At 41.8% G+C, this 24,284-nt stretch overlaps 1 protein-coding gene across 1 annotated transcript in view; it reads left to right on the top strand.

The window, feature by feature from the left end:
- Positions 1-24,062, top strand: part of TFCP2L1 (transcription factor CP2 like 1) — a gene marked incomplete at both ends in the record, with an annotated part of 28,376 nt that extends 4,314 nt beyond the window's left edge. The window contains 13 exons of the mRNA XM_079538746.1: positions 11,367-11,443; positions 13,002-13,107; positions 13,400-13,506; positions 14,071-14,223; positions 15,482-15,592; positions 17,332-17,423; positions 19,011-19,059; positions 19,158-19,251; positions 20,276-20,366; positions 21,050-21,150; positions 21,688-21,830; positions 23,529-23,580; positions 24,025-24,062. Coding sequence (XP_079394872.1) covers positions 11,367-11,443; positions 13,002-13,107; positions 13,400-13,506; positions 14,071-14,223; positions 15,482-15,592; positions 17,332-17,423; positions 19,011-19,059; positions 19,158-19,251; positions 20,276-20,366; positions 21,050-21,150; positions 21,688-21,830; positions 23,529-23,580; positions 24,025-24,062 — 1,214 coding nt within the window. The remainder of the gene's footprint in view (positions 1-11,366; positions 11,444-13,001; positions 13,108-13,399; positions 13,507-14,070; positions 14,224-15,481; positions 15,593-17,331; positions 17,424-19,010; positions 19,060-19,157; positions 19,252-20,275; positions 20,367-21,049; positions 21,151-21,687; positions 21,831-23,528; positions 23,581-24,024) is intronic.
- Between the last annotated feature and the right edge of the window lie 222 nt (positions 24,063-24,284).

Here is a 24,284-nt window from a genome sequence, read left to right on the forward strand (position 1 = left end):
AAAGATGGAAAGAGCATCTTTTCTTATGGGATCTTCAAGGTAATTAGTTGTAAAAGATGCTACATCTCCTTCCTTCTAAGTTGAACAGCTCATTGCCTTCTATTCTTGACAGAAACTTCACATCTTCCTGCCACCTTCTTAGCAGCATTCTTACCTCACTTCTTTAAGTTCCTAAGCAATTTTTTTTGCACATTACACTGTGCTCTTCTTAGTTTCTTTAAGATCCTCTTGACATTCAGTTGAAATTCAAGGCTATGCAGTATGCCTGCCTTAAAAGCCGTTCTGCCATACTTGGCAAGTTGCTTCAGAATCAACACCAGCAGCTGCACTCCTGTTCCCAGCATTGATTCCTTTTTGGTAGGAATGGCAGGCCTTGGCCCTAACCTCCTCTTCCCCTGTGCTTTGTCATTTAAACTGAAATCCCTTGCCTGTGCTAGTTAGGAAATAGGGATTGTAGGGATATGACCTGCTGTGAGGAGCTGGTGTAGTCAGTGAGGTTGATTGTGTATAAAATAAGAGGATAATAAGCACACGTTTCCATCAGCTGTGGTCAGAACCAACAGATATTTCTCTGTGATATTAGTGGGGATGTTGCTTGGGGTTAAAAAGTTATGAGGATTTGTCTTGCAATAGATTTTTATGCTTAGGAATGCCTACGTAAAAGAAGATTTATTTTCTATTAACATCTGTGTTAAGAACTTGTTCTTTTTCTGTCAAGCTCGTGAATAAAAAGTAACAGCAGAAATGAAAATTCTTGAGGCAGAAGAGAAACACTTCTGTGGAAACTACTTTTGATTTATTTATTTATTTATTTATTTATTTATTTTGAACTGAATAGTTTCCCAGAAGATACCTACTGTGCAGTTATTTTCCTCTCACTCCTCCAAAGTCAGAGGAAAGTGCTGCAACTCCTCATGGGTTGAAACCTGTTCAACAGAAGCCAGGGAATCCCACCCAGGTGCTGCCATGCAGTTCTGAATTGCTCTTAGTACAAGCTGAGGTAAGACTAACACAGAGTTCATCATCAAACTAGAAAGGCTATGCTGTGCGAGCCTGAGGTAGGACATAGAGGGAACCTCGGGGCAGCTCAGGTCTTGGTAGCTGTAGCATAGCAGAAGAGCTGACTGACTTCAGCATGCTGTGACCATGGTACCATTCCAGAAAGCAGTACAGACCATTCCTTACACCTTATTGCCTTGCACTGACATAAGAAAAGGGACACTTCTTGCACCTTACCCTCTTTCTGTGCTTATCGTGGTCTGGCTAAAAACTGTTACACAAAACTTCCTTCTTGCGTGTATGCTTGAGTTTTGGGTCAGATGACCTTAGCAAATGGCTAACTTCATTAATGTGTCCTTCTACCCTGTCTATGCTGAGAGCTTCAGTCACAGCTGGCTCCTAGTAACAGAGATACAAAGAAAGAGTGGCTGTCCCAGTTCCAACAAACCCATTCACCTCCAGTGCAGTGACATATCCAGACTATGAAGACTGGTTTGGGGGTTTTTGGCTGCTTCACTGTTTGGCTGACTGACTCTTGCAATGTGTTATCCAAACATGCTTCCCTGGCTGGAGCTCTTCACTACTCAGTAGCAGACCTTCTGTCACTGTGCAGCAGCTATTCTCCCTGCCTTGGGATGCTCACTCAGGACCAGTTCAGTGTTGGAGAATGACCAGCTCAGTAGGTAGCCCGTGTACAGAGATAGGAAGAAGAAAGGTCTGGTCTTACAGAGCATGATGGCCTCTGCTGAGCCTTGGGTGGCCCTGGGGAGTTGGTCAGTGGCACTGTGGAGGTAGAGGACTTTAGCCCTAGCTCCCCACAAAGACGAGGGAAAAATCCAAGTGGAGTCCTGATCTGCAGAGGCTGTTCTTAGCAAGGCTGAGGGCGCAAAGGGGAAGGTCGTGTGAAGTTGACTTGGGGACATTCACCAGTGGCAGGCTCCCAAGCTTGTCTGCTCTGGTCTGAAACCACAAATGCTCACTGGCCACAGCTCTAGAACTAGCCAGTAAATCAAGCGTCTAGAGTCAAATCTTCAGCTCGCTTTCCAAAGACTGACTCATTACACTTGTCTTTCCCGATCTCTTCCCTTCTGTGTCCCACATTCCTTGAGAAATTGGAGCCAGAGTCCTGTTAGTCTCAATTCAACGTGATCTTAGTTTGGTAATCCTTAAGGCAGTCCGTATGGTCAGAGATCTTTACTGGACTGCATTAGAATTACTCATCTGACAGCTGTAATATAGACATGTTACCATGGTGCCTTAAAACCACTTCCCCTTTGGTCCACGAAGCTGGTAAAGGTGTGTCCTCACACAAGGAGCTGATGCTGGCACTGTTCCCTTGGTCAGGGAGCACTTCATCACCTAACGTTTTTTGGAACTAGCCTGCCTTTTAGCACTATTGCAGTGTCTCTTGTGGATAGGGATTTTTCAGACAAACAATCAACCAGCAACCATATTACAAACTACTGCTTTAGCAAGCGGTCTTGGTGCAGTTGCATGTTCCATGGTCTGCAGTCATATGGGGTGTGGTTTGAGCAGGGCTGGTTGAAACTAGTTTCAGGCATGGACAGAAACGGGATTAATGAAGGTGGTTCCAGAAACTGTACCAGGAGGAATGCAGAGGAAACAAGCACTCTACAGCAGATCTGAATGCTAATAAATGTGAGGAAATAAAATCATTAAAAAAAAAATAAATTAAAAAAGGGCACACTCGCACACAAAAAAGCCCAACAAACGACACAAAGCAAAACTCATTGCTCAAGGGACTTGGCTTGTAGTGCCAGAACCACATGTGGAGCATGAGCTGTTCCAGTCGTGATTTTGTTTCATGACCAGTGTTGGGTTGGCTCAGAGCCAGAGATCTAAATTGCTCGGAATAGAGGGTGGGTCTGAGCTGATGGCAGGAGTCACTGAGACCCAGCTGTGTGCCAGACCCAGCCCTGTCCCTTAGCAGTGCTTGAGAGTAGCAGGCCGTCACCTGCCTGTGAAGGTTTCCTGCTCTCCAGGTCTGTGGTTTATGACTTGTGGTCCTCAGCCATGCGAGGATTTTCACATGCAGCCGGTTGGGGTTAGGAAGGCTGGCCACCTCTGCTTTGCAGGGTCTTCCAAGAGTTAGTTAGTTTTATTGCCAGTCCTAGACAGTTCGGAAAACAAACAAGCCAAAAACCCAAACCATGAGAGAAAACCACGAACATCCGAGAAGACCTGTGATGTTATTGGGAGCATAGCTGTTGTGGTGCATAAGCAACAGATGCCTCACAAAGCTAAAGATGGTCTGAGTCGGGTTCTGTCACGCACAAACAAAAGCTCCAGATATTGGGTCCTCAGGAGTGGATCCAGGTCCAAGATGTGTTTGTGTAAACTTGTACACTTGAAACTGCTGTTGTAGATTTTTTGGCTGTTGTCCTGCTTCGGCTCACTAGAGGCATGTTGTGGTTTCCCTTCCAAGGAAAGGCGTGGAAAGCGCAGAGGACAAATGGAAGGTGGTTGCTTGGGTAGATGTCATTGCTTACAACAAAACCTTTGCCTCCCTTAAAAATTTAAAGTTCATACAGTTGGCTAATCTACAGGCAAGGAACTCAGTTTTAAATACTGAGATTTACAGTAAATGAAAAAAGCTGTTTTCTGTTGACGTTAACTCATACGTAATTGGGTTTTTATGGGGTCACAACTGTCGGAATGTTTGTAGTTTTCCTGGAACAGTTCTTTATTTGCCTAAATGAAGTGTAGAGAAGGCTGATTGACCAGCTCTGACTGGGTGTGCTTCTGGTTTAATTATAGCTCTGCTTGTGGGGAGACTTTTGCTTTGTCCCATCAGAAGAACCAACTCTCCCTATAAATTGCTGCTGCCAGCGGCCAGCTCCCGGGTGTTTCACACTGCTGGTGGCCTGTCCCTTGTGAACATGCACTCTACCTTTGCCTGAGTGTCACTGAGGCCGTGAATATCAGGTGCTTCCTAGTGGCTGCCCACCTGTGCATCCATCATCCCTATGGCACACAATGTGACATGCCGTTCTGGTCCTCTCCTCCTTTCCTGGCTTTGGGTAGCTTCAAGAAGTGCCTGTCAAAGGCTGTCTTTTCTGTTTCTGAGGATGTTTTTTCCTTTTTGGTTCTTGTGCTGCACTCCTTTGTTTTTGGAGAAGGCATTTGTCTCCTACCTTTTTCTGAAGACAGCTCTGATGTCTCAGCTGAAGCTGTTATTCGTGCTAGCAGCGATTTCCCCATATGCTTGGCAGCTCTGTCTTTGCTTGGCAGCCCGGGATAAACAACCCTGTCTCCAAACCACACTATCCCTAAACTCACTATGAATCTTGCTTCAGATGACAGGGCACCTCTGCATAAGTAGAGCATCTGACTTCTGTTGCCCTTAGGAAGCTAGAATCTCAGTTGTCTTTTAACCAAGAGCCTGTTTTCTATTCGTTTGGTAATACTGCTGTTAACATCTGGATGAAATTCAAATGGGATTGTGAACTTGCTGGATCGTAGCCTGTGCACAACTCCTACTGGAAGCCCCTAGACTGCATTTTGTTCTCCCACTTCCATAAATCTTCAATATCTGTGAAGGAAGGAAGTGCTCAGAAGTAGCTGTGAGTATAGTGAAAATTCAGAATATCTACAAGATTTTTTTTTCCTTCCTTGTCATTTTTTTTTTTTTTAACTTTTCTCCATTATCCATATCTCCTTTGAGATTTCTGTAATTTTGAGAGAAACTTTTGCCTAAGTTTCTACATTTGGACTGTATCAATGAACTTGTCAATCTGAGGTGACATTTCAATTTTCCACTCACTTTTTCCCAACTTGCAGTATCCTTCCTATAAGACATATGTTAACAGTAAGAAACTTACAGAAGAGCGTCCTTTTGACAAGGTTAACTGTTTCTGTTGGAATTATATATGATACCTTATCTCTAAGGAGGCTGGAAAAAAAAACCAAAAACATTTTTGCCTCCAACCAAGCATTTATTTTGTTTCTGAAACTATACGGCACGTACTTGAGCAGTAAGATTTCTCTCGTCCTGGCTTGCTGTCGTATTTCTGAGCTGTACTTGCTGTGATGGGGCATTTGTCAGTTGGAGTAGCCAGGTGCACGAGTGGGGCTTCCTTTCTCTAGCACATTTCTCCACATTACTGCAGAAATGTGGTGGAGGGGCTGATTTCCCTGAGGGCTGATTGGGGTCAGCAGTCACATTCGGCCCTTCTGCATCCCTCTTCAGCACCCTCACCAGGGACCATTCTTCTTAGTTATCTGAAGCTCAAGTAAATATTACACACCAAGCTAGTCTTGCAGAGCTATAAAACCTGTTGTCCAAATTGACTCAGTACAGGTTGAAACCAGAAAAAGCCTGCCTGTTTTAATTACACAGAGGGGGCTAAGCTTTTCTGAGCTAGTCAGATGTGACCCAGATAGTCCTGGGTGTACATGCTAGAGAGCTGGAAGTACAGGAAGAAATTATTTTCTCAAGTCAGATTTTTTTTTCCCCTCTTTTCCATTAGAAGTCCATAATTTCTTCAGTGATTGATTTGTTTTAAAAATCAAAACTTATACCATGTCTTCAATTAGGTGAGATTATAGAATAGTGGAATTGTAGGGATTGGAAGAGACCTCTGGGGACCATCAAGTCCAGCTCCCCTGCTAAAGCAGGTTTCCTGCAAATTAGTTGGTGGGGTTCAGCAGAGTAGACAAGGTGTGTGCAAGAGAAGAACAAGTGCACACAGTGACAGTAGCAACTGAGAGTGTTTCTGAGTGTATTAGCTGTTTTTGTATCCTTGATTCGAAGCTAGGCTGTAGCCTTGGAGGAGTTACATATACGTCCCACTCATCTGAGTGGAAAGCACTGTAAATGAAGAGTGTTTATTTTATGCCTGTTAGCTATGAAGTGTCACCACTGTAAAATGAACTATCCTCAAAAGTCTGGGAAGATGAGTGTTCAGCCAAATGTTCATATAGTAAATGAGCACTGGAGTTTTCTTCCAGCAAACTTTGCTCTGAGGCATGTGTTTGGCTTTCCACAAGAAAGAGGCAGAAAAAGAGAAAGAAGGGGACAAAGAAACCCCCCCCAGAGCTCTGAGGAGATTGTAAAAGGAGGAGAAGCTCAGGAAGAGGCATGATGACAGTGCAGCTCTATGGCATGGTGGAAGAACTGGTCATGGAATTGGTCCATTAGGTTCCTCTGGTGGTAATGGCAAGTAGGGCAGCTATTTTTGATATTGCACTCAGATGGGTAGCGAACTCCATTGGAAGTGGCTGCAAACAGTGGGACCAAGATAGCTTTGCTGCAAAGAGAAACAGTCAGGAAATAAGCGGAAGGATGCTTGAGACTGCAGAAACTGAAGTAAGGCATGTGTGCAGCGTGGTTGGTATAACCACGTTCAGAGAGAGAGACTGCAAACGAGGAGTTTATGACCGTTGGTCTGACTGGACAGCTTGATATGGATGCAGCCTGAACACTGAATACCAGCTGCTGGGAAGCTGTGGCCAGGGAAGGGTTGACTGTCTTCGCCCTGCCCCATCCCTGGCCACTTATAACTGGCTGCTCTTGAAGATGAGATGTGGGACATGATGGATTTGGTGTGTCAGGATGACTCTTATGTTCTTTTTGCTTTGCCTGGCCCACAGTTGGTCCTCCTCTGCAGGATTTCCATGCTCCTAGCGTAGCGGGAGCTTTCAGGGTGGCCTATTGTGTAGCAGCTGAATTCACAATATCCTCTGGATAAACATCTCCTAGAGCATCTTGTCAAAGGAGGATGCAATAAGCAACTGCAGAATATCCAGCGCCATTTGTGGCCTGGAAAGGGAGGATTCCGCCCTTGTTCCTTGTCTTGAGAATGTCTGCACATGGGACACTTTGGCAGGTGTTATGCTAAGCTGTACTTTTGCTTTTGCCTGTCTAAAAAGGTGTGGGCAATCAAGCATGCAAGTTGAGATGCCAGCTCTGTCACTCTTGCCTGTTTATTCTGTGGACCCATTAATCTTGTCAGATAAATGTGTGTGTGTGTGCCTGATGGCCTAAATAGTTGCATTTGGTTGCTTTAAAGGTGATCCTCCTGCCTGCTGGATGTGCCTTGGGCGGGGGTAAAAGCTGTTTCTTTTTTCCTCCCCCCTCCTTCTGCATGCTGCATTCATCTGTCAGCATTCCTTTGCCTTTATCTTTGCGCTATTTAGGATGTCCATATAAAGTTGCTAAATGGAATTTTTATTGGCCAGCTTGGCTTAATAATCAAACAGTTTCCAGGCTGGTTCTGTCCAGTGCTGTGTGGATCCATTCTGTGAAAGAGAACTCACAATTATTATTATTTTTTTCTTGTCTACTGACTTCTATCACAGATATTGCTCAGTGTAAGGTTAGGTTTTAATTAATTGCTGGAAAGGCAAGCAGACAACTTGGCTAGATTAAGTAAACTCAGATTGGTCGGGAACAGCAGCAGCCTAATAGAAAGTGAATGTATCGTATTGATGCATTGTGCAGAAAACCACAGAATGCATAGTGGAAGTGGCCCTGGAAACGTAACACCAAAACACTCAAAAATGAAAGCTGGATATTGTGATTGTGTAGCAAATAAACATAAAAACAAAATGTAACTTTTGAGTTTAGGATAATCTTTTGAAATCAGAAGCTCTCAAGAGTTACTGGTGACTGGAACTGAGATGGCTTGTGCCTTCTGAGTATGTGAAAGCATTTCTTTCTTGAACCAAATTTTTCATCAGCTGTATCAAATTGTTGACTTTCAGTTATTTTGTCCCCAAAATAAGTGGCCATACCTGCATTTAATATGCATTAATGGCCAAAGACAGTAAAAATGAAGAGAGTAAACAGTCTATAAATCCTCTTTAGGGTAGGCTCAATGGCTTTATGAATCACCAAGCTGGAGCTCTGTGGACTTGGGTGGTTACTACTTTGCTGGATATTACTCTTGTTTGTAAAGCAGAGTTGCTCAAACCCTAGCCTAGGAGGTGATTGCATAAATTTGCTGTTGCTCAGGGACTGTCTGCTCAAAATACAAATTGCACTGTATCATCACCCGCCCAGGTTTTTATTGGTGCCCCAAAAGCTTCCAATGAAGCTGGGAGACAAATTGCATCTCAGGAATTTAATGTGGTTATTCAAATATTTATTACCATTCTGTTCCCTGCCTGAGGTAGGGAAGAAGGCTTGTGGCAAGCTCTGCGCAAGGAGTACCGGGTTGTGCATTGGCATCAGCTCTTCTGGGGATTTGGTGTTCAAAATGCTTTCTTCACACTGGATAGTGGTAAAAACACTGATAGGTGGCTTCAGGTGTCCTTGTTTGTGTGTGTACCGTACTGCAGCATAACCTGAGACCAGGTAGGTTGACAGCTGTGAGACTGTTGTGAGCCCTTGTTGCACGTATGGTTGGTGTTGAGAGCATGATAGGGAGAAGGTTTCAGCAGGTTGAATCTGCCACCGCTGCTCTCCATTGCCACAGATGTTTCCATAGGGTTTTTCCTTCCCTCTAAGCCCAACATATGATAAAACTTTATCAGTTGAGGAGCAGCTACTGCCCTGGTCAAGGTCAGGCTGTTTGATCCTATATATCATCTCAAAGTCTCAGCATCAGACATTCAGCAACTCTATCTGGCCTTATTACCAAGCACTGACTTGTAGCTATCTAGTATAGCCTATATTAATGAAGAAACAGAAAGACAGTACTGGCGAACTCACTGTATTTCAGTTGTATGTTTTGGGCTTCGCCAGTTGCAGCCTGTCATGGGAACTGGGAATAGGGTTTGTTTTAGTAACACTTGCAACTGTATTTCTCTACAGATTTAGATACTGGAGTAACAACAATTTAGTTAGAACATTGACAGCCCATGCGTGATAGAGCTGGACAGTCACTGGTATTGGATTCTGTGTGCCAGAGCCTTGAGCTACTTCTTAGCTTTTGGCTCTTCAGTGCCAATGGGAATATGAGGAATTAGGACCAAATTCTCACTGAGAGTTCCACAGAGGGAAATAAATTGCAATTGAATTTTGGCTGAAAGCCATCTTGTTTTGATAGCTGCTCTGTGTAGTAACTGGAGTTGAACACTTGGAGGCTGAAGGGAAAGTAGAATAAAATACTATTCTGAATGAGGCATATCATGGCATGAACTGAGTACCGTGTCTTACATCAGATGACCCATATATCTTTCATCAAAGCATTTTACTTCTTATTTGACTTTCCGTTTATCATTAACTCTGTCTCCACAACAGTTTTCTGTTTTACCAGTGGGCAGAATATGTTTCTGACTCTATCCAAGCAGAATCCCTCCCATCAGGATGAGGTGTATGGTGCAAGTTATCTGCTGGGTTGCAGGATGGCTCCTGTCCCACACAACTGCTTGGAAGATGCATGTTGCACACTTCTTAAGTGCTTGATATCAGTTTGAAAGGAACATGTCTCAATGTTTTTATGCAGATTAATTTCTTTCATCTCATAGGAAATGCAAACCGGGCTGCCAAAAGAGTGGGGTATATATAAGAATGTAAAGGTGTCACAAACTAAGGCTTGCAGTACTTGCTGAGTGGAAATGCTTGTGGCTTAGCCATTGCTTTCCTCTGTAGCACAGGTCATGTCACTTCTGCGTCCCTGTAACAACATCTGAGTACGGTCACAGACATATTCTACTGTCTCACAGAAGCTTATAGTCTCAAATTCTAAACTATTAGAATTGTAATTTTCTGTAATGATTGGACTGATATTTGCTTGGGAGTGAATTGCAAATGCAAGAGATGCTTGGCTGTGTAAATTCATTTCAGATGATGAACTGCATCACTCTGATTTTGTGAACCTGAGCCTGACTTTTTATATTAATACAGTGGTATTGGTTATGTGGAGAGCTATTGTACGTCTCTCATAAAACTGCCAAGTGAATAATAATAACCTGTATGAGTGGTAGCACTAGAGACTCTCTTGTGTTAGTAAGGGAGACCTCCATTTCAACACTGTAATTTACAACATCCAGTTTTGTTGTCCAGTGATCTCTAAAGGGAGGTCACTCTTCCTAATTCAGTTTACTTATGTGCAAAGAGATGGGTTAAGATCTGTGTGTGTTTCCAGTGCTTAATTTGGCACTTCAAATGGTTTATTCTTCCCCTTCTGCATCCCTTAAGCCACATGCTGGATTCAAGGGTCACTTCCTGTTTGCAGAACCTCTACTGACATCAGTAGGAGTGCTGTGCAAACATTTGAGGCTCCAATATGGCCCCTCTTGTCCTCCACCCCATGCCCCAGCCATCTATCTCTGCTCTGGTGATAGGGTCTGTGCTCACAAGGGCAAATGGGAGAGCCAGAATTCCCAAAAAGGAACCTGACTGAAATGCAGTGCCCTTTTGACATGTAAGTCTTCTATTTCTAGGGCCAGAAGTGTAGCATTCTTCTCTCTGCTGGTAGCAACTGCTCAGAGGGAGATCTATCTGCTTTGCGGTTTTCTGCAGGGCCGGTTCAGAGGAGAAGCTGGTTGAACCAGAAGAACCAAACTGCTCTCCCTCTTGGTGCCTGCCTTGTTGTAACTGCGCATTTTTTCAGTAAAAGGGAGGATATCACGTTGAGCAAGAAAAAATAGGTACTGAGGATATGTTATATGTTCCTGCCCTGCCTCATTACCAGCTATAGGTTTGTTGTGCAGTTGGTCTGACACTATAAGCTTTTGTAATGCCTTTACCATTTGTGCGTAAGGTTTTGGGACGCCAGTCTTCTTGGTCTAGTGTCAGCCTTGGAGGGTGATGGTATTTCATGAACCAGCTAGAGGAACTCTACTGAACTGAGTTTGTTATGATAAGGAGTGGGGGGAGAGAGGGTCTAACTCCCTTCCAGTGGGGATTTCAAAGGGACCGGTCCTTGCACTACTGTAATATGCAGAGTTGCTTTCACACATGTCTGAAGGAGGATTTGTGCACTGGGCAGCCACATCTGAGGCCATATGGAACAAATCTTGTCTTTCTGGTTCACTGAAACGCATTGCAACCCTGACCTTGCTGTCCTTAGCAGAACAGTGACTAGACCTGTTGTGCAGCAGCTCTTCACACAACTTTGCTTCAGTAGAAGGGGCAGATGAAGGCAACACCGCTGTAGAGGGAAAACAGGTCTCAAGCACTGTGGTGGCTTTGTGGAGGGTGACCAGAAGGCTGTAACAGGCCTGGGAGACAGAGTGCAGTTGGTGCCCGAGTGCTTTGAGCAGCCAACAGACAAACCTTCCCCTCAGATTTCTGCTGTGCTTTAGTTCCTACTCTATTACTGGGGCAAATGCATTATGTTAACAAAAATGAGCTTTCCCTGATCAAACGTATGCTTTTTTAGCCACGTAAATGCCAGCATGACTCTCTCATTGCTACAACATATTAAACACCTTGGAAATGTTTCCTTAAACTCTAGGTCAGTCTTATGAAATCCGTCTACTTGAGAATAGGAAATTGGGAGAGTTTCAAGATTTAAACACAAAATATGTAAAGGTAAGGAGAAACATAGATTTCTTTTCTTCCTGCTACTACATACAGCCTCTAATGAAGGGCCTGACCTTGCTCACACTGAGACAATGGAAGATACTTTGCCATTGTTTTTAATGGGAGCAGGGCTGATGGAGTTATTCTGAGTGCTGGAGTTTCATGGGACTATGCAGCTTGGCTTTACAAGGCTTCAGGGGAACTTCTGTTCTGTTTGTGATCATGACCCCAGAGTTTCACTGTGAATATTGGGTTCGGGGGAATCCCAAAGTTCAGAGGTGAACATGGTCAAAACTGCAGGCCTTTTTCCCTTCTTACCCCGAGCAGCACACCTGTGTTGTTCAATTCCATGTCATGCAGAAGACCCTGGCCTTCACACCGTTCTGCCACACAGATTCTGCATAGCTCCAATATACATCAGTAATGAGCATTATTTTGAAACATATAGAACTTGGTTGTTTCTGTTCAAATTCAAAAAGTTGGCTCCAGATCTTGTTTCGGGATCCAACCTTCAAGCCTTCCTCTCCCAAATTCTTGGCTGTTCTGCCTCAGGATTTCTTACGAGAAGTTGGGACTAATTGCAAAATTTGGATTCCAATCTGGACTTCAATTGTCCAAGTTTAGGCAGGTCCACACTTGGCTTTTGGCCCATTTCAGGAAGCATATGAATTTGGATTCCAATTTTGCAGGCATTCCCACTGTGGCTTGCTTGCTTCGTAGCTTGGGTTTGATTTGGGCCTTTCTCAGGTTCACTGGCAAAATTTACTCACTCATTTGATATGCAGGGCCCCAGTAGGAGCAGGGAATTGAGAAACTGGGAGGTAAGGGGCCATTATCTCATGCTAGTGTAGAACTCTGAGTGTCCAAAAGGATTTATCATTTAGGGATACCTTGGACTTGTCTGCCCTGGGAATTGCCCTTATTCCAGCCTTTTGGCTCCAGTTGTTGACAAGGACGAACCATTGCAGGCCAGAGAAGAACCTTCCCCTACTGCAGGAGATTTCCTGTTCTGCACTCCTTTACTGCACTGGGCAAATTCATTATCAACAACTGGTGGTTAATGGCTGGAATCAAGTTTATTTCCCACTGACAGGGTATCTGGGCATTTCAGCTCCACCAGTGCAGGGATAAGTGGACTGGCTTTCAGATGTGGGATATACAGGGGATGGGGCATGTTACTGACACCTTAAATACAACTCCCATGTGAGCCATTTTGGATGTGGAGGCAGTATAGTGATGTTTACATGGCGTGGCACCTAACATTAGGTGGACACTGCTATAGTGCTTCCAGACCAAAGCCCAGAGAGCTGTGTAGGGCTGTGTTATTCAGTGCAGATGTGCCCTGTGAGGGGGAAATTATGTTGCTTTCTTGTTACAGGGGTCTCTTAGGAATGTGGGAAACATGAAAATGGGTCTCTTAGGGGAAACCTCTGCTCTCATCGTGAATGGGGGTTAAAAACACGTAGAAGTAACAGATCAGCTTCTACTCCTACACTGGAAAACCAAAGTCATCTCAAGAGAAGGGCCTCTAGATCATGTTGTTCACCTTACCATCTTTTCTTAACAGAGTATAATTCGTGTCGTTTTCCATGACCGACGCCTGCAGTACACAGAGCATCAGCAGCTGGAGGGCTGGAGGTGGAGTCGGCCTGGGGACCGCATCCTTGATATAGGTGAGACTATTTCATTTTGGTTCTTTTGCAGAGTTGGGAAGTGAGGTGCTGAATGCTATACCACGTGTTTTCATGTGTGGTTTTGTTGTTTGTTTGTTTGTTTGTTTGTTTTAAATATACTCCTCTCTTAGGAAATCTATATACTTTGGGTGGGAAATAGGTCAGGGACTGCAGGTCACAAATAGATACATCATGGATGGCTTGGCTTTTCACATGCATCTCGTAACTGTATAGAAACGCTTTCCCTTCTTCAGTGTAATATTTTTAAAATTTTAGGGGTTTTCTTCTACAGATATTCCGCTGTCAGTTGGAATCTTGGATCCCAGGGCCAGCCCCACGCAGTTGAACACTGTTGAATTTCTGTGGGATCCATCCAAGAGAGCCTCAGCATTCATTCAGGTAAGAGAGAAGTGATAGTCCTATTGTAAATACAGCGAGGAGGTATCTTACAAAGACCTGGAGGGTTAAGATAGCCAGCACACGAAGAAGAGAGAAAGGTGCTAATGATAGGGTACTTTCTAGTTACTTGTTAGTTTTGAAGTAATATCTGCTCTAGCTGGGCTATTTAGAAGAAAGGGAAAAAAAGAAATCCACACTGATGTTGCTTTCCAAGCATGGAGGAAGCTGTTCACAGCCTGTTAGTTTTGCTTGCTGTCCTTGTTCATGAGTATTTCTCATCTGAAATGCAAACCATCTGTTTTTAATCTGTATGTGGGATTTACTTAAGTCAAAGGATGCTTTTCCTGGTGCCCTGTTTCCCTCTAGGATTCTTATTCTTCTATTCTTTTTTTTTTTACTTGAGGAACAGAAATGAAAATATTTTGAACCCTTCTGTCTCTTAGTTTCTGAAGAGGAGTCAAAACCTCATGTTCAGGCAACCCTGCAAGTTCAGGAAGTCTAAAACTCATTTTTTTTACAGCTTTGAACACTCTCCAGAGATGAGCACAACTTTTGTTTTCCCAGGTGCATTGTATCAGCACAGAATTTACTCCACGGAAACATGGAGGAGAGAAAGGGGTGCCTTTCCGGGTGCAAATCGACACTTTTAAGCAGAATGAAAATGGTGAATACACAGAACATTTGCATTCTGCCAGCTGCCAGATCAAGGTGTTCAAGGTAAGAAGTAATTTTGGCTTTGTCATCAACTAGATTAAAGAAAAGTTAACAGTTAAATTTGGTTTGTAAACCATGAAGGAATAGTGCCAATAGCACAGTAAAAAAACAGAGACTTTCAACTGGATATGCTTAAAATCTTAAACAGAACTCTTGCACACAAAACAACATAAGCCCAGAACTACACAGCAATTCTAGTTAAATTCAAATAACCTGAGTGTCATGTCTACTCTGGTGCCAGTCCACTGTGCCTTGAACAGTATGCACATGGAGATCTAGGCTGTGCAGCTGTCCTAAATAATACTGAATGAAAACCAAGATCTCAAACCTTGACTGGTTGAAATGAAAGCCCATCAGACATGTGTTGGTGCACAAAACAAATCTCTGTGTAATACAGTTGAGTAGTGTCTAGAAGCCTTTTTCTAGTTCTTGTCCTGAAGGTGATGTATAGGTAGGTATCTCTGCTATAGCAGGGAGATTGGGACTAGATGTTCTTAAAGGTCCCTTCCAACCCAAACCATTCTATGATTCCGTGATTCTGTGTATCATCAGTGATACAAAACATAGTCCAGATTCTAAGGAATATAGATGATACCGTTTTAAGTCATTTTGAGTCAACATACTATGCCGACGATTTTCAGGATATATCCACTGTGTTTGAATGTCTCCAGGCAATTAAGAAAGCATGGGCATCGCCAGTTTCTTTGATTCAATCTTCCATAAACAATGAGAGCATAACTTGGAGATCTTAAATACCCTTTGCTTTTCGCCACACAATTCCTCTCATTGCTACTTGGAGGAGAGAAAGATGATTGTGTACATCTCCAGAGCTCCTAAATGGACATGGCAAACATGGAGCCACTTAATAACAAGATTTTTGTAGACCCTGCTTGAAGGGTCTGCTGCTCTACTTCTTCTCCTACAAGCAATGCCTTTCCTGTTCCTGAAGAGGTGGTGCAAAAGCAGTTGAGGTTGAACTTAGAGGGTTCATGATCTGAAATAGTTATCAAATCTCAAGATCGTGGTCAATTTATTTTGGAATTGCAGTAGGAGTTAATTGGGAGGGGGTGGTGTTATAGAAACAGTTGAGATGTTAGATTAATTTTTCTGTCTGGAAAATGCAGATCTGGTCTTGCTCCGTATGTGGAGCCCCCGTAAATCTTAAGGAGTCTTCTGTGAACAGATCAGAAAAAATCTGTTGGCTTCTGTTTCCAAACTTGTAATACTTGGCATAAGGCAAAGCTTGTGCTTGTGCTTATAGCCTAAAGGAGCAGACAGAAAACAGAAGACTGACAGGGAAAAAATGGAGAAGAAGACCACCCAAGAAAAGGAGAAGTATCAGCCTTCCTATGAGACAACTATTCTCACAGAGGTAAAATGTTTTAAACATATGTTGTACCACTTCAGCATATTGGGAAACAGATTTCAGAGCAAATGCAGTGTAACTGAGCCTTGGAGATTCTTGTGGGAACTGTTACACCAAGATCTGACGGAACCAGAGAGCTTGGTGAAATTATAAACTTCAGCAGCGTTATAAAAGATGTCAAACTTTCCTATGTTTCAGGGTATAAAACAGCCCTTTACAGCCTGTGTTTAAAAGAAACATTTTCTCTATCCTCTGCCATGCTTCTGGGCACTTGTAATGGCACACAGATGCCAACTGTATGAGGTATTTTCTTCAGAACTGCCTGGCACAGGCTCGTGTTGGACATGGGGCCACTGAACACATGAATAGCCTAACTGATTAAATTATCAATCTGCTTCTCTGCGATTGTTCCTTGGAGGCTACTGTCACATAGCAGCTTTTAGAAGATTCTGGCTCGCTCTCTAGGAATATCTGAATGTCTTATGTTCTGTGGATGTGACTCTTCCAGTATAGATTAACGTGTTAACCCCTGTCCCCTCATTGCAAAGATGTATGTATAAGCTCATCCCAGGCTGCAGAATTACTAAGCAAAAGGGCTCTAAACAATATTTTAAAAGCACTGTTCCATCTGTCTATGGGAATGTTTTGTAGTTTGATTTAATTCTTTTTATTATTATTATTATTATTATTATTATTATTATTATTATTATTTTGAAGTAGCTTGCTGGACTTCTGAAATTGAGGATTTTTTTCTTAATTTAAGTAAACTTCCAGTGAGATCCAGCCCCTCCCACTCAATTTTCCTCAAGTTGCCAGAAGCGACCAGGGTGTTTTCTAACTCACCATGGTGATTGTTAATGAGACTCTTGTGTACAGACTTAATTCTACTGAGTTGGCAGATCCTAAACTCTTGCTATTAGCTCTGATACACTTTGACATATTGCACAGGGAAATGTGGGTTGCTAAAGAGTTAAATATTTGCTAGTGCTGTATGTGGAGATAATAAAACTCCAAAACTCCAGCTTGTCTTCTTTTTATCGTTACAAACAAGGATCCTGCAGAGCATTTTCTTGAGCTCTTGATGGCAGGGGCTTCTAAAGGGCTAGATTTCTCCTACTGATTACTGTGGCATAAATACAGAGCAGAGTCACCAGCTCTAGCTGGTTGCTTTGGCTTTATGATGAAGTATAGAATTTGTCCTGAGTTTGTGAAGGCTTTTAGTAGCTTTGTGTCTGTTTTATCTGAAACTTTTTCCTGTGTATTAAGCATTTATATCTCGAGCTTTTCATATGATAGCCAAAGGTTTTAACAGGCTGGTTCAAATTCTGCTTTTTTGCTGGTATAAACCTGAAGCAATGCCACTGGAGTGTATTTGTCACTCTTGCCTGGATTTAATTAGGGATGCATAATTGAGACCAGTGGTATTTCTGTATCATTGCTGCTTTCAGTCTGAGTTGACTTACTGGCGTTGCTCTGACTTACAGCTGTGCACACTTTGGCCCAGTGTTATTTGGGGACAGGCTTTGTGAAATGGGAGAAATGTGGAATGCACAACTGGAATCAATCTGGCCCCCTGACAGCCTGCTTAGAGTGCAGCGTAGGATCCATGGCCCGTCTCCTCCTCCCAGCAGGAGCGATGAGCTGAAGTTAGTGGTGTGGCAACAGCATGAATGTGGTATGAGAGGAGAATCAAATCCTTTATTTCCAACCTCATGAAAGTATCCCTGCTGCCTTTCTTCCAACAGTGCTCTCCTTGGCCAGATCTGCCTTATCAAATGAACAGTGCTCCATCTCCAAGCTACAACAGTTCTCCAAACAGCTTCAACCTTGGAGATGGGTATGTAACAAATAAATGCTTTATCTTTTCTGTTGATATGGTAGCCTTTGGGTATGTTTCATGTATCCAGGCATTTCATATCCTGGAAGAGTTCAAGAGGCACTTTAGCTTCTGAGCACCCTTCCTAGAAAGGGAGAGAGATTTTTCACGAAGATTTTAAGACCTTGCAGGCAAAAGTTCCCCATAATGCAGAGGCCTGTTTATGATGTGTATGCCCACTGCTTGTGTGATGGCTGGGAAGCGAACATCAGAGAACCACCGGGGCAATTCCTGCCATGAATTTCCTCTCTTACTTTTCTGTGGAGATCAGGAAACACACTACGCACTGTTCCAGCAATTCCTACTATCTTCCAACAATAGTGTGAGGGGCATTCGGCATCTCTTCAGAGCTCGTATTACTCCCTTTTTATCTTTAGATGGTGTGCTGCATTCCCAATTGAATGGGATTTCAAGAAGCTGTATGGAGGAACAAAACAACCTGAATTCTAAGAAACCATTCAAGGATGAAGGATAAAAAGGAGACGTGTTTAATTCATTAATACTGCCATCAAAAATATGCAAGATTATTGTTGATGGCTGAAATACACAGCAATGAACCTCATTATCTCTGAGTCATCTCTGCAACACATTTTCCCTTAGTACTTTGGTGTAGCCCTTTCCATTCCTCCTCCAGGACTATTCAACCTTGTTAGATTCCCACATAAGTTGTTAATTAATTGATGTCGTGCCACAGATTTTCAATGAGCAACTTCAACCTATGGATAAAGATGAGCACTGAAATGGCAGAAAGCAGTGTTAGCACAGAGAACTCCTGAGCGTTTTTTAGCCAGTGGTAGATTATTAATCCTATGGGAAAATGCTCGGATTGGATATTAGGAAAAATTTCTTCTCTGAAAGAGTGGTGAAGTATTGGAACAGGCGGCCCAGAGTTGGAGTTCCTGGAGGTGTTCAAGAAAAGGGTAGATGTGGCACTGAGGATTTAGTGGGCATGGGTGATTGGTTGATGGCTGGACTAGATGATCTTAATGGCCTTTTTTAACCTTTATGATTCTATGAAAATCGTATAAATATTTTGAGAAATATTAGAAATGTGTTTTTGTCTAATACAGTTAACTTGCAGCTTACTATGTTTAAAATAACACCAGGGCTGAATTAGAAGGCCCTTTATTATTCAAATTTAGTAAGAATTGCTATTAGACAATGTTAGAGGGTTTCTTGCTCATAGAATGGTTGAGTTCAGCCTTGCTGGTGTGTCACAACTTGCATAATTAGATGGCGTCACATTATTTAGTCACTTGTGTGGAATACCTTGAATGAGATTGCTGAACTGATGTTTTTCTCTCAGTGTTGAGTAGGAGCTCAACTGAGCAACAGAAAGCTCAAGCAGATATTCAATCAGTTCTTTTTTGTCCTTGGATTTTGGGCACCTTTTTAAAAATCTGATAGAGGTTAAAGCCAAGTTGGTATTTAACTTGTAACAGTTGAACCAAATAGAGGAGGGGGAGGAGGTTGGGCACTGCAATGCAAAATTTAAAATAATGTTTCTGTTTTTTTTTTTCTCTTCCAACTTCATACAATTTTTTTTAGCAACAGTTCTCCAACCCACCAAGTGGAGCTCCTGCCTCCCAGCAATGATGTAAGTACTTGAGATCATGTTAATGTGGTGCTTTTCTTTTTTAGGACACTGGTGAACACAGTTCATTTCAAGACCTTCTTATTCTTTTTGCAATGTAGCATCTCCTTCCTTCTGCTTCTATTCAAGATGCCCAGCAGTGGCTTCATCGTAATAGGTTCTCTCCATTCTGTAGACTCTTCTCAAGTTTTTCGGGTGAGTTTAAATAATCTAATTATTTTGTCTTTATTCTCTCTTATAAGTCCAGCTCATGCTCCCTATCAATGGCATCTGCTGCTGGCCAGTGTTGGTGGATTCATTGATGTGATCCAATATACTTGTTCTTTTGTTCTTAAATTGCTTAGCATTTGGTAAAACATACATTGTAGAAATAGAAGTTGGAAGGGACTTCTTGAGTTCTTTAGCTTGAAGGAAGTCCAGTTAGATCAAACTGCTTAGGGCCATGTCTAGTTGCATTCCTGGTATCTCCAAGGCTGGGCAATCCATGGTTTAGATATCAGGAAGAAATTCTGTACTGTGAGGGTTGGTGAGACACTGGAACAGGTTGCCCAGTGAGGCTGTGGATGCCCCCTCCCTGGAAGCATTCAAGGCCAGGCTGGATGGGGCTGTGAGCAACCTGGTCTAGAGGGAGGTGTCCCTGCCTATAGCAGGGGGTTGGAACTAGATGATCTTAAAAGTCCCTTCCAACTTAAACCATTCCATGATTCTGTGATCTGTATAATCTCTTCAAGTACTTGATTAATCTCATAGTGAAAAAAATTCCCTTTTACCTGATCTGTATTTTTTCCGTCTTCCAACTTCCATTTGCTGTCTCATGCCCTGTCAGTCTGGCTCCATCTTCGCTGTACCCTTCCATTAGGTAGTTGTACACAGCAGTAAGATGGTGGAACGGGGTAGTATTAAAGGCAGTGAAGCCTTGAGAGGCCTTTCTCTGAAGCAGTCTGGTGAATGTAGCAGTCAAAAAAAATTGAGACATTTAATGAAGCTTGGTTCTGTATTGGTTTGAATATCTTCCTGTGGACCACTGCTCTTTTGATGGCTTCTTGCACTCTATTTCTCAGTGATTGATCTGTAGCGTACAACTGTCTGAATCTGCAGCCTCTCCAATCTGTCTAGTTTAACTTTGTGGATTCCCTTCCCTCTCCTGTTGCCCATACATGCAATTTGGAAGCTAAGATTTGCTTAACTTCTGAAAAAAAAATCAATTTGAAATATGTAGGTGCTGACTTACTGAAGATGTCCAAAGAAGATTTTGTTCAAATCTGTGGGCCTGCTGATGGAATTCGTCTGTTTAATGCCATCAAAGGAAGGTTTGTACTTCTTCCTTCCTACTTTCCTTGTTATGGCAGCACCAATTGATATACTTCTGTTGTTATTATAAGTTAATCCTATAGCTGTAGCACTTAGACCTCTTTTTAACACCTCAAAAGGTAGTTTTAAAGGCTGGAGATGACAGTGGTATTCAAATCCAAGCAGAGATCAGAAATGCTATCAAACTCTCACCCGAGTTAAAAATGAAGCAATATAATGTGGATCTCCAGTAGTTTATTTGCTATCAGCTGATAGTTTGCATCGACTTCATAGGTGACACAGCCTATAATACTCCATCTGGCATATCTGTCACATGTAACAAACGAACAAAAAAATAAATCAAATGACTCTAAAATTTAATTTAAATGGCAACAACATCTTAAATTCTTCATCTGGTCAGAATTTAAATCAGTAAAGAAGGGTTTGATGAACTGCTTTGCAAATGATGAATACCGTTTATTCTTATCCATCCCTGAAGGAGGTTAAGGTGCTCTGCAGTCTGCCACCACCTCCCAAAGGGCCTTTACTAGACCTCCTGCATCATTTAGCCACCAGAATCAAGGCTATTCTTCTTAGTTGGTTATTTATGCACAGTTTGGATGATTCTATCTTTCAGTGTTTGGGGCTGAGTGGAACAATTTTAGATCTTAGTAACTCATTACTATCTTTTAATAATCCATAGAAATGTAAGGCCCAAGATGACAATTTATGTCTGTCAAGAACCAGAGCAAAACAGATCCCATCTCCACCAAAAACGAGAGAATGGAGATGGCAGTCTTTGTGGTAAGCTTTTATGTATGGATTTTGTTTTCTGAAAAGACTGCTTTCTGCCTGAGCTCTGTTGCATGGTACAGTTTGGGTTCCTATGTGTTTAAAGAGGCCCCATTTATCCCAGTTTTGATACTGTTAGGTTATAACATCTAATAAAATAATACTTCTATGAAACATCTCATAATGTAGTTTTCTACTTATCAGAAGCTTAAAATATCAAAATTTAAAAGTAGATTATCCAACAATACTAACATCCCTGTAAGATTGTTATTTTTTTGTGCCCTATGATACATGTTTTCATTAGTCCCTATGATTTTCTCTGGACAAATTTGACATGGGTCTTATTTGCCTGATGAACCCAAATATTAAGTATTCTACAAATCATCAAGTGGCTTATTTTGATCATCTTTGAATATACTAAGCTTGCTTACTTGCTGTCAGGATTTGAACTTTGATCTTAAACCCATTTGGTTGTTGATATTGAACATCTTGGTGTTACCTGTAATTACTACTCTATAATTACTCTATAATTACTTTAACTTGTTGCAGTATATCATGCAATCTTCTTGGAAGAGCTCACCACCTTGGAATTAATGGAGAAGATTGCAAACTTGTACAGCATTTCTCCACAGCAGATAAATCGAATCTATCGTCAGGGACCCACAGGGATCCATGTATTAGTGAGCAATGAGGTAAGGGTTTAAAGCAAACTATCAGAGCTGTAACAGCTGTCTGACTTCTTGAAGTAAGAATGAGCTTTTAAATTATGGAATGAATTTTGGAGGAAACTTTGCAAGATCATCAATCCCAGAAAGTAAAAACAAGTAACTTATATCATTCATGCATAACTTTGACTTGGGTGTGATTTTAAAGTTTTTGTGTTACAGAGCATGCATTTCCTTTTCATTTTGGCTGCTTAAACAAATTCCTAAATGAAGATCTGAAGTGAGATCCTTTAGAAATGAACAGGAAAGTTTTCTGGAGGAGACAAGTTTGCAAAACTTTAGGGCAATTAATCTTACATCTTGGCCAGTCATTAGAGCCAAGTAATGACCGACTGACTACTGGGTCAGAGTTAGCGCTGTGTAAATGCGCACCATGATTTCATGAACCTCTGCTAACTGCTTGTGTCCCATTATATGATGGCTTAATTTAGTCCATTCCATTAACTTGTAGGTTAATAGCGAGTTGCCCTTCTTCCTCTTTTTCCCCCCCTTAAATGACTTGCTTATTAATGCACCAGAATCACTTAGGGAGCTTCATATGTAAGAAACATTTTTAAAACAAATGAAGCAGAGCATAGGTCTCAACAGGAGCCTAAAATGAAGGATGTAATGCTTATTCCTGAAGGCTCCTTGCTATTTCAGCCTGATTAAATCTGAAACCTTAATGCTTTATGGACATGAAGTGCTTGAAGGCAACGTTAGGTAGGGGAATTGCCTGAACTAGCTTGGGTATAAGACTCTAACTATTTACTTAAGTCAATTATTAACAATGCCTATTGCTTTATTTTTGTGAGGGTTTTTTTTTTTTTTTTCCTTGTTCTGGTAGTGTAGTGGCAAGAGTGAGGTGCTGTATGAATGTACTTCATGCATCATTAGATGCAGGCACACAGACTGGCCAGTGAAGTTTGATTTGCAGGAGCAGGTGAAGAGGGTGTTTATTGTGAGAGCTTGCAGCTGGAAAATGCTCTACTCTATATACTGAATATTGTTCAGTAGTTAGGAGAAAGGTTTTGAATAAAGCTGGATTTTCTGGCTGATCATAGAGAGGTTCTGATCACCTCCATTAACCACTGAGTCACAGCATTTCTAGCTACTGTCTGGTCAGAATAACTGGTTGGACACTTCTGAAATGATTTCATATTAGCAACATTTCTTTACTCAGCAAGGAGCATATTTCTCAGGGCTGGACATCTCTAGATATTATCCCAGAGCCTAATGTAAACACAACTGAGTTTTATGGTTCTGCTGAATGTGTGCATGTATACACACACCTGTGTGTATTACACTTGCTGGCTTTTAGGAGGGCCTGTCTTCAGACTGAAATGTTGTAGCATCATGTAAAGATCATGTCCCTTAGCAGACTTAATAGATTTGCTGGAGTGTTGAAAGAAATTACAGCACCAGGAGCTGCAAATAGGATGGGTAGAATGCTGAACCAGCCAGATCAGTTCCAAGCAAAACACCTCAGTGTAAGTTTCTCTTAAGCACACTAGCAGCTGCAAGGACCTCATGTAATCACTCATGTACTTCTAATAATCTATGGACAGGATTACTGAGAAATATATAGACACCATGTTTTGTTCAATAATTTTTCCTTAAAGTTAGTATTGACACTGAAAGAAACTTGAATTAAATGGCTAAAAATATTTTTTCTTCTCCCTTCAGATGGTGCAAAACTTCCAGGATGAATCTTGTTTCGTTATCAGCACATTAAAAGGTAACTATTGGTGCTCTTATTCCATGTTTCTGAAGATATTTTTTCTGTTCAATGGAACTAAACTTTTTCACAAACTCAGTGCTGGTGTCCTGAAGAGGAAACTAATGTAATTTTTGAAGGAGGTCAAGAAGTTGCATCAGTTTACTGATAGACTGATATGTATTTTCCTTTGTTACACTGTTACAAGATTTCCATAATTCCACCAACACCTCTGACATAAATGAGCAGAAAGTCTTAAAGCAAAGAGGAATGCTAGTATGTTATTGGTTTTTTTTTTAAATGTAAATGATGTAAATGCTTTGACCTAGATGTTCAGCATTGAATGTCGTGAATGGATTGTGGAACAAGAATGCAAACTAGTGAAAACTAAGAAAATCTGGAGTTATTCATCCGTGTTGTTTTCTAAAATCGATGAAAAAATACTTTGCATTTTCTTTGTTACAGCTGAAAGCAATGATGGCTACCACATCATTTTAAAATGACCCTGCTGCACAGAAAGACTTTGACAGCCTAAAATTTAGTGCCTCACTGAGATTGCTACAACCTAGACTGGAAACATGAAGAACCTTCTGGATAAAATGCTCCTATGAACTAAGAATTACCAAACAGCTTAAGGAAAACCTTACTTTTGCAGATATTCTTTTTTTCTTTTTTTTTTTTTCTTTGTTTTGAACCTGAAGTTGAGAACACTCTCAAAGCTTGTA

Source organism: Tetrao urogallus (assembly GCF_951394365.1).
Source record: "Tetrao urogallus genome assembly, chromosome: 8".
Lineage (NCBI taxonomy): Eukaryota > Metazoa > Chordata > Aves > Galliformes > Phasianidae > Tetrao > Tetrao urogallus.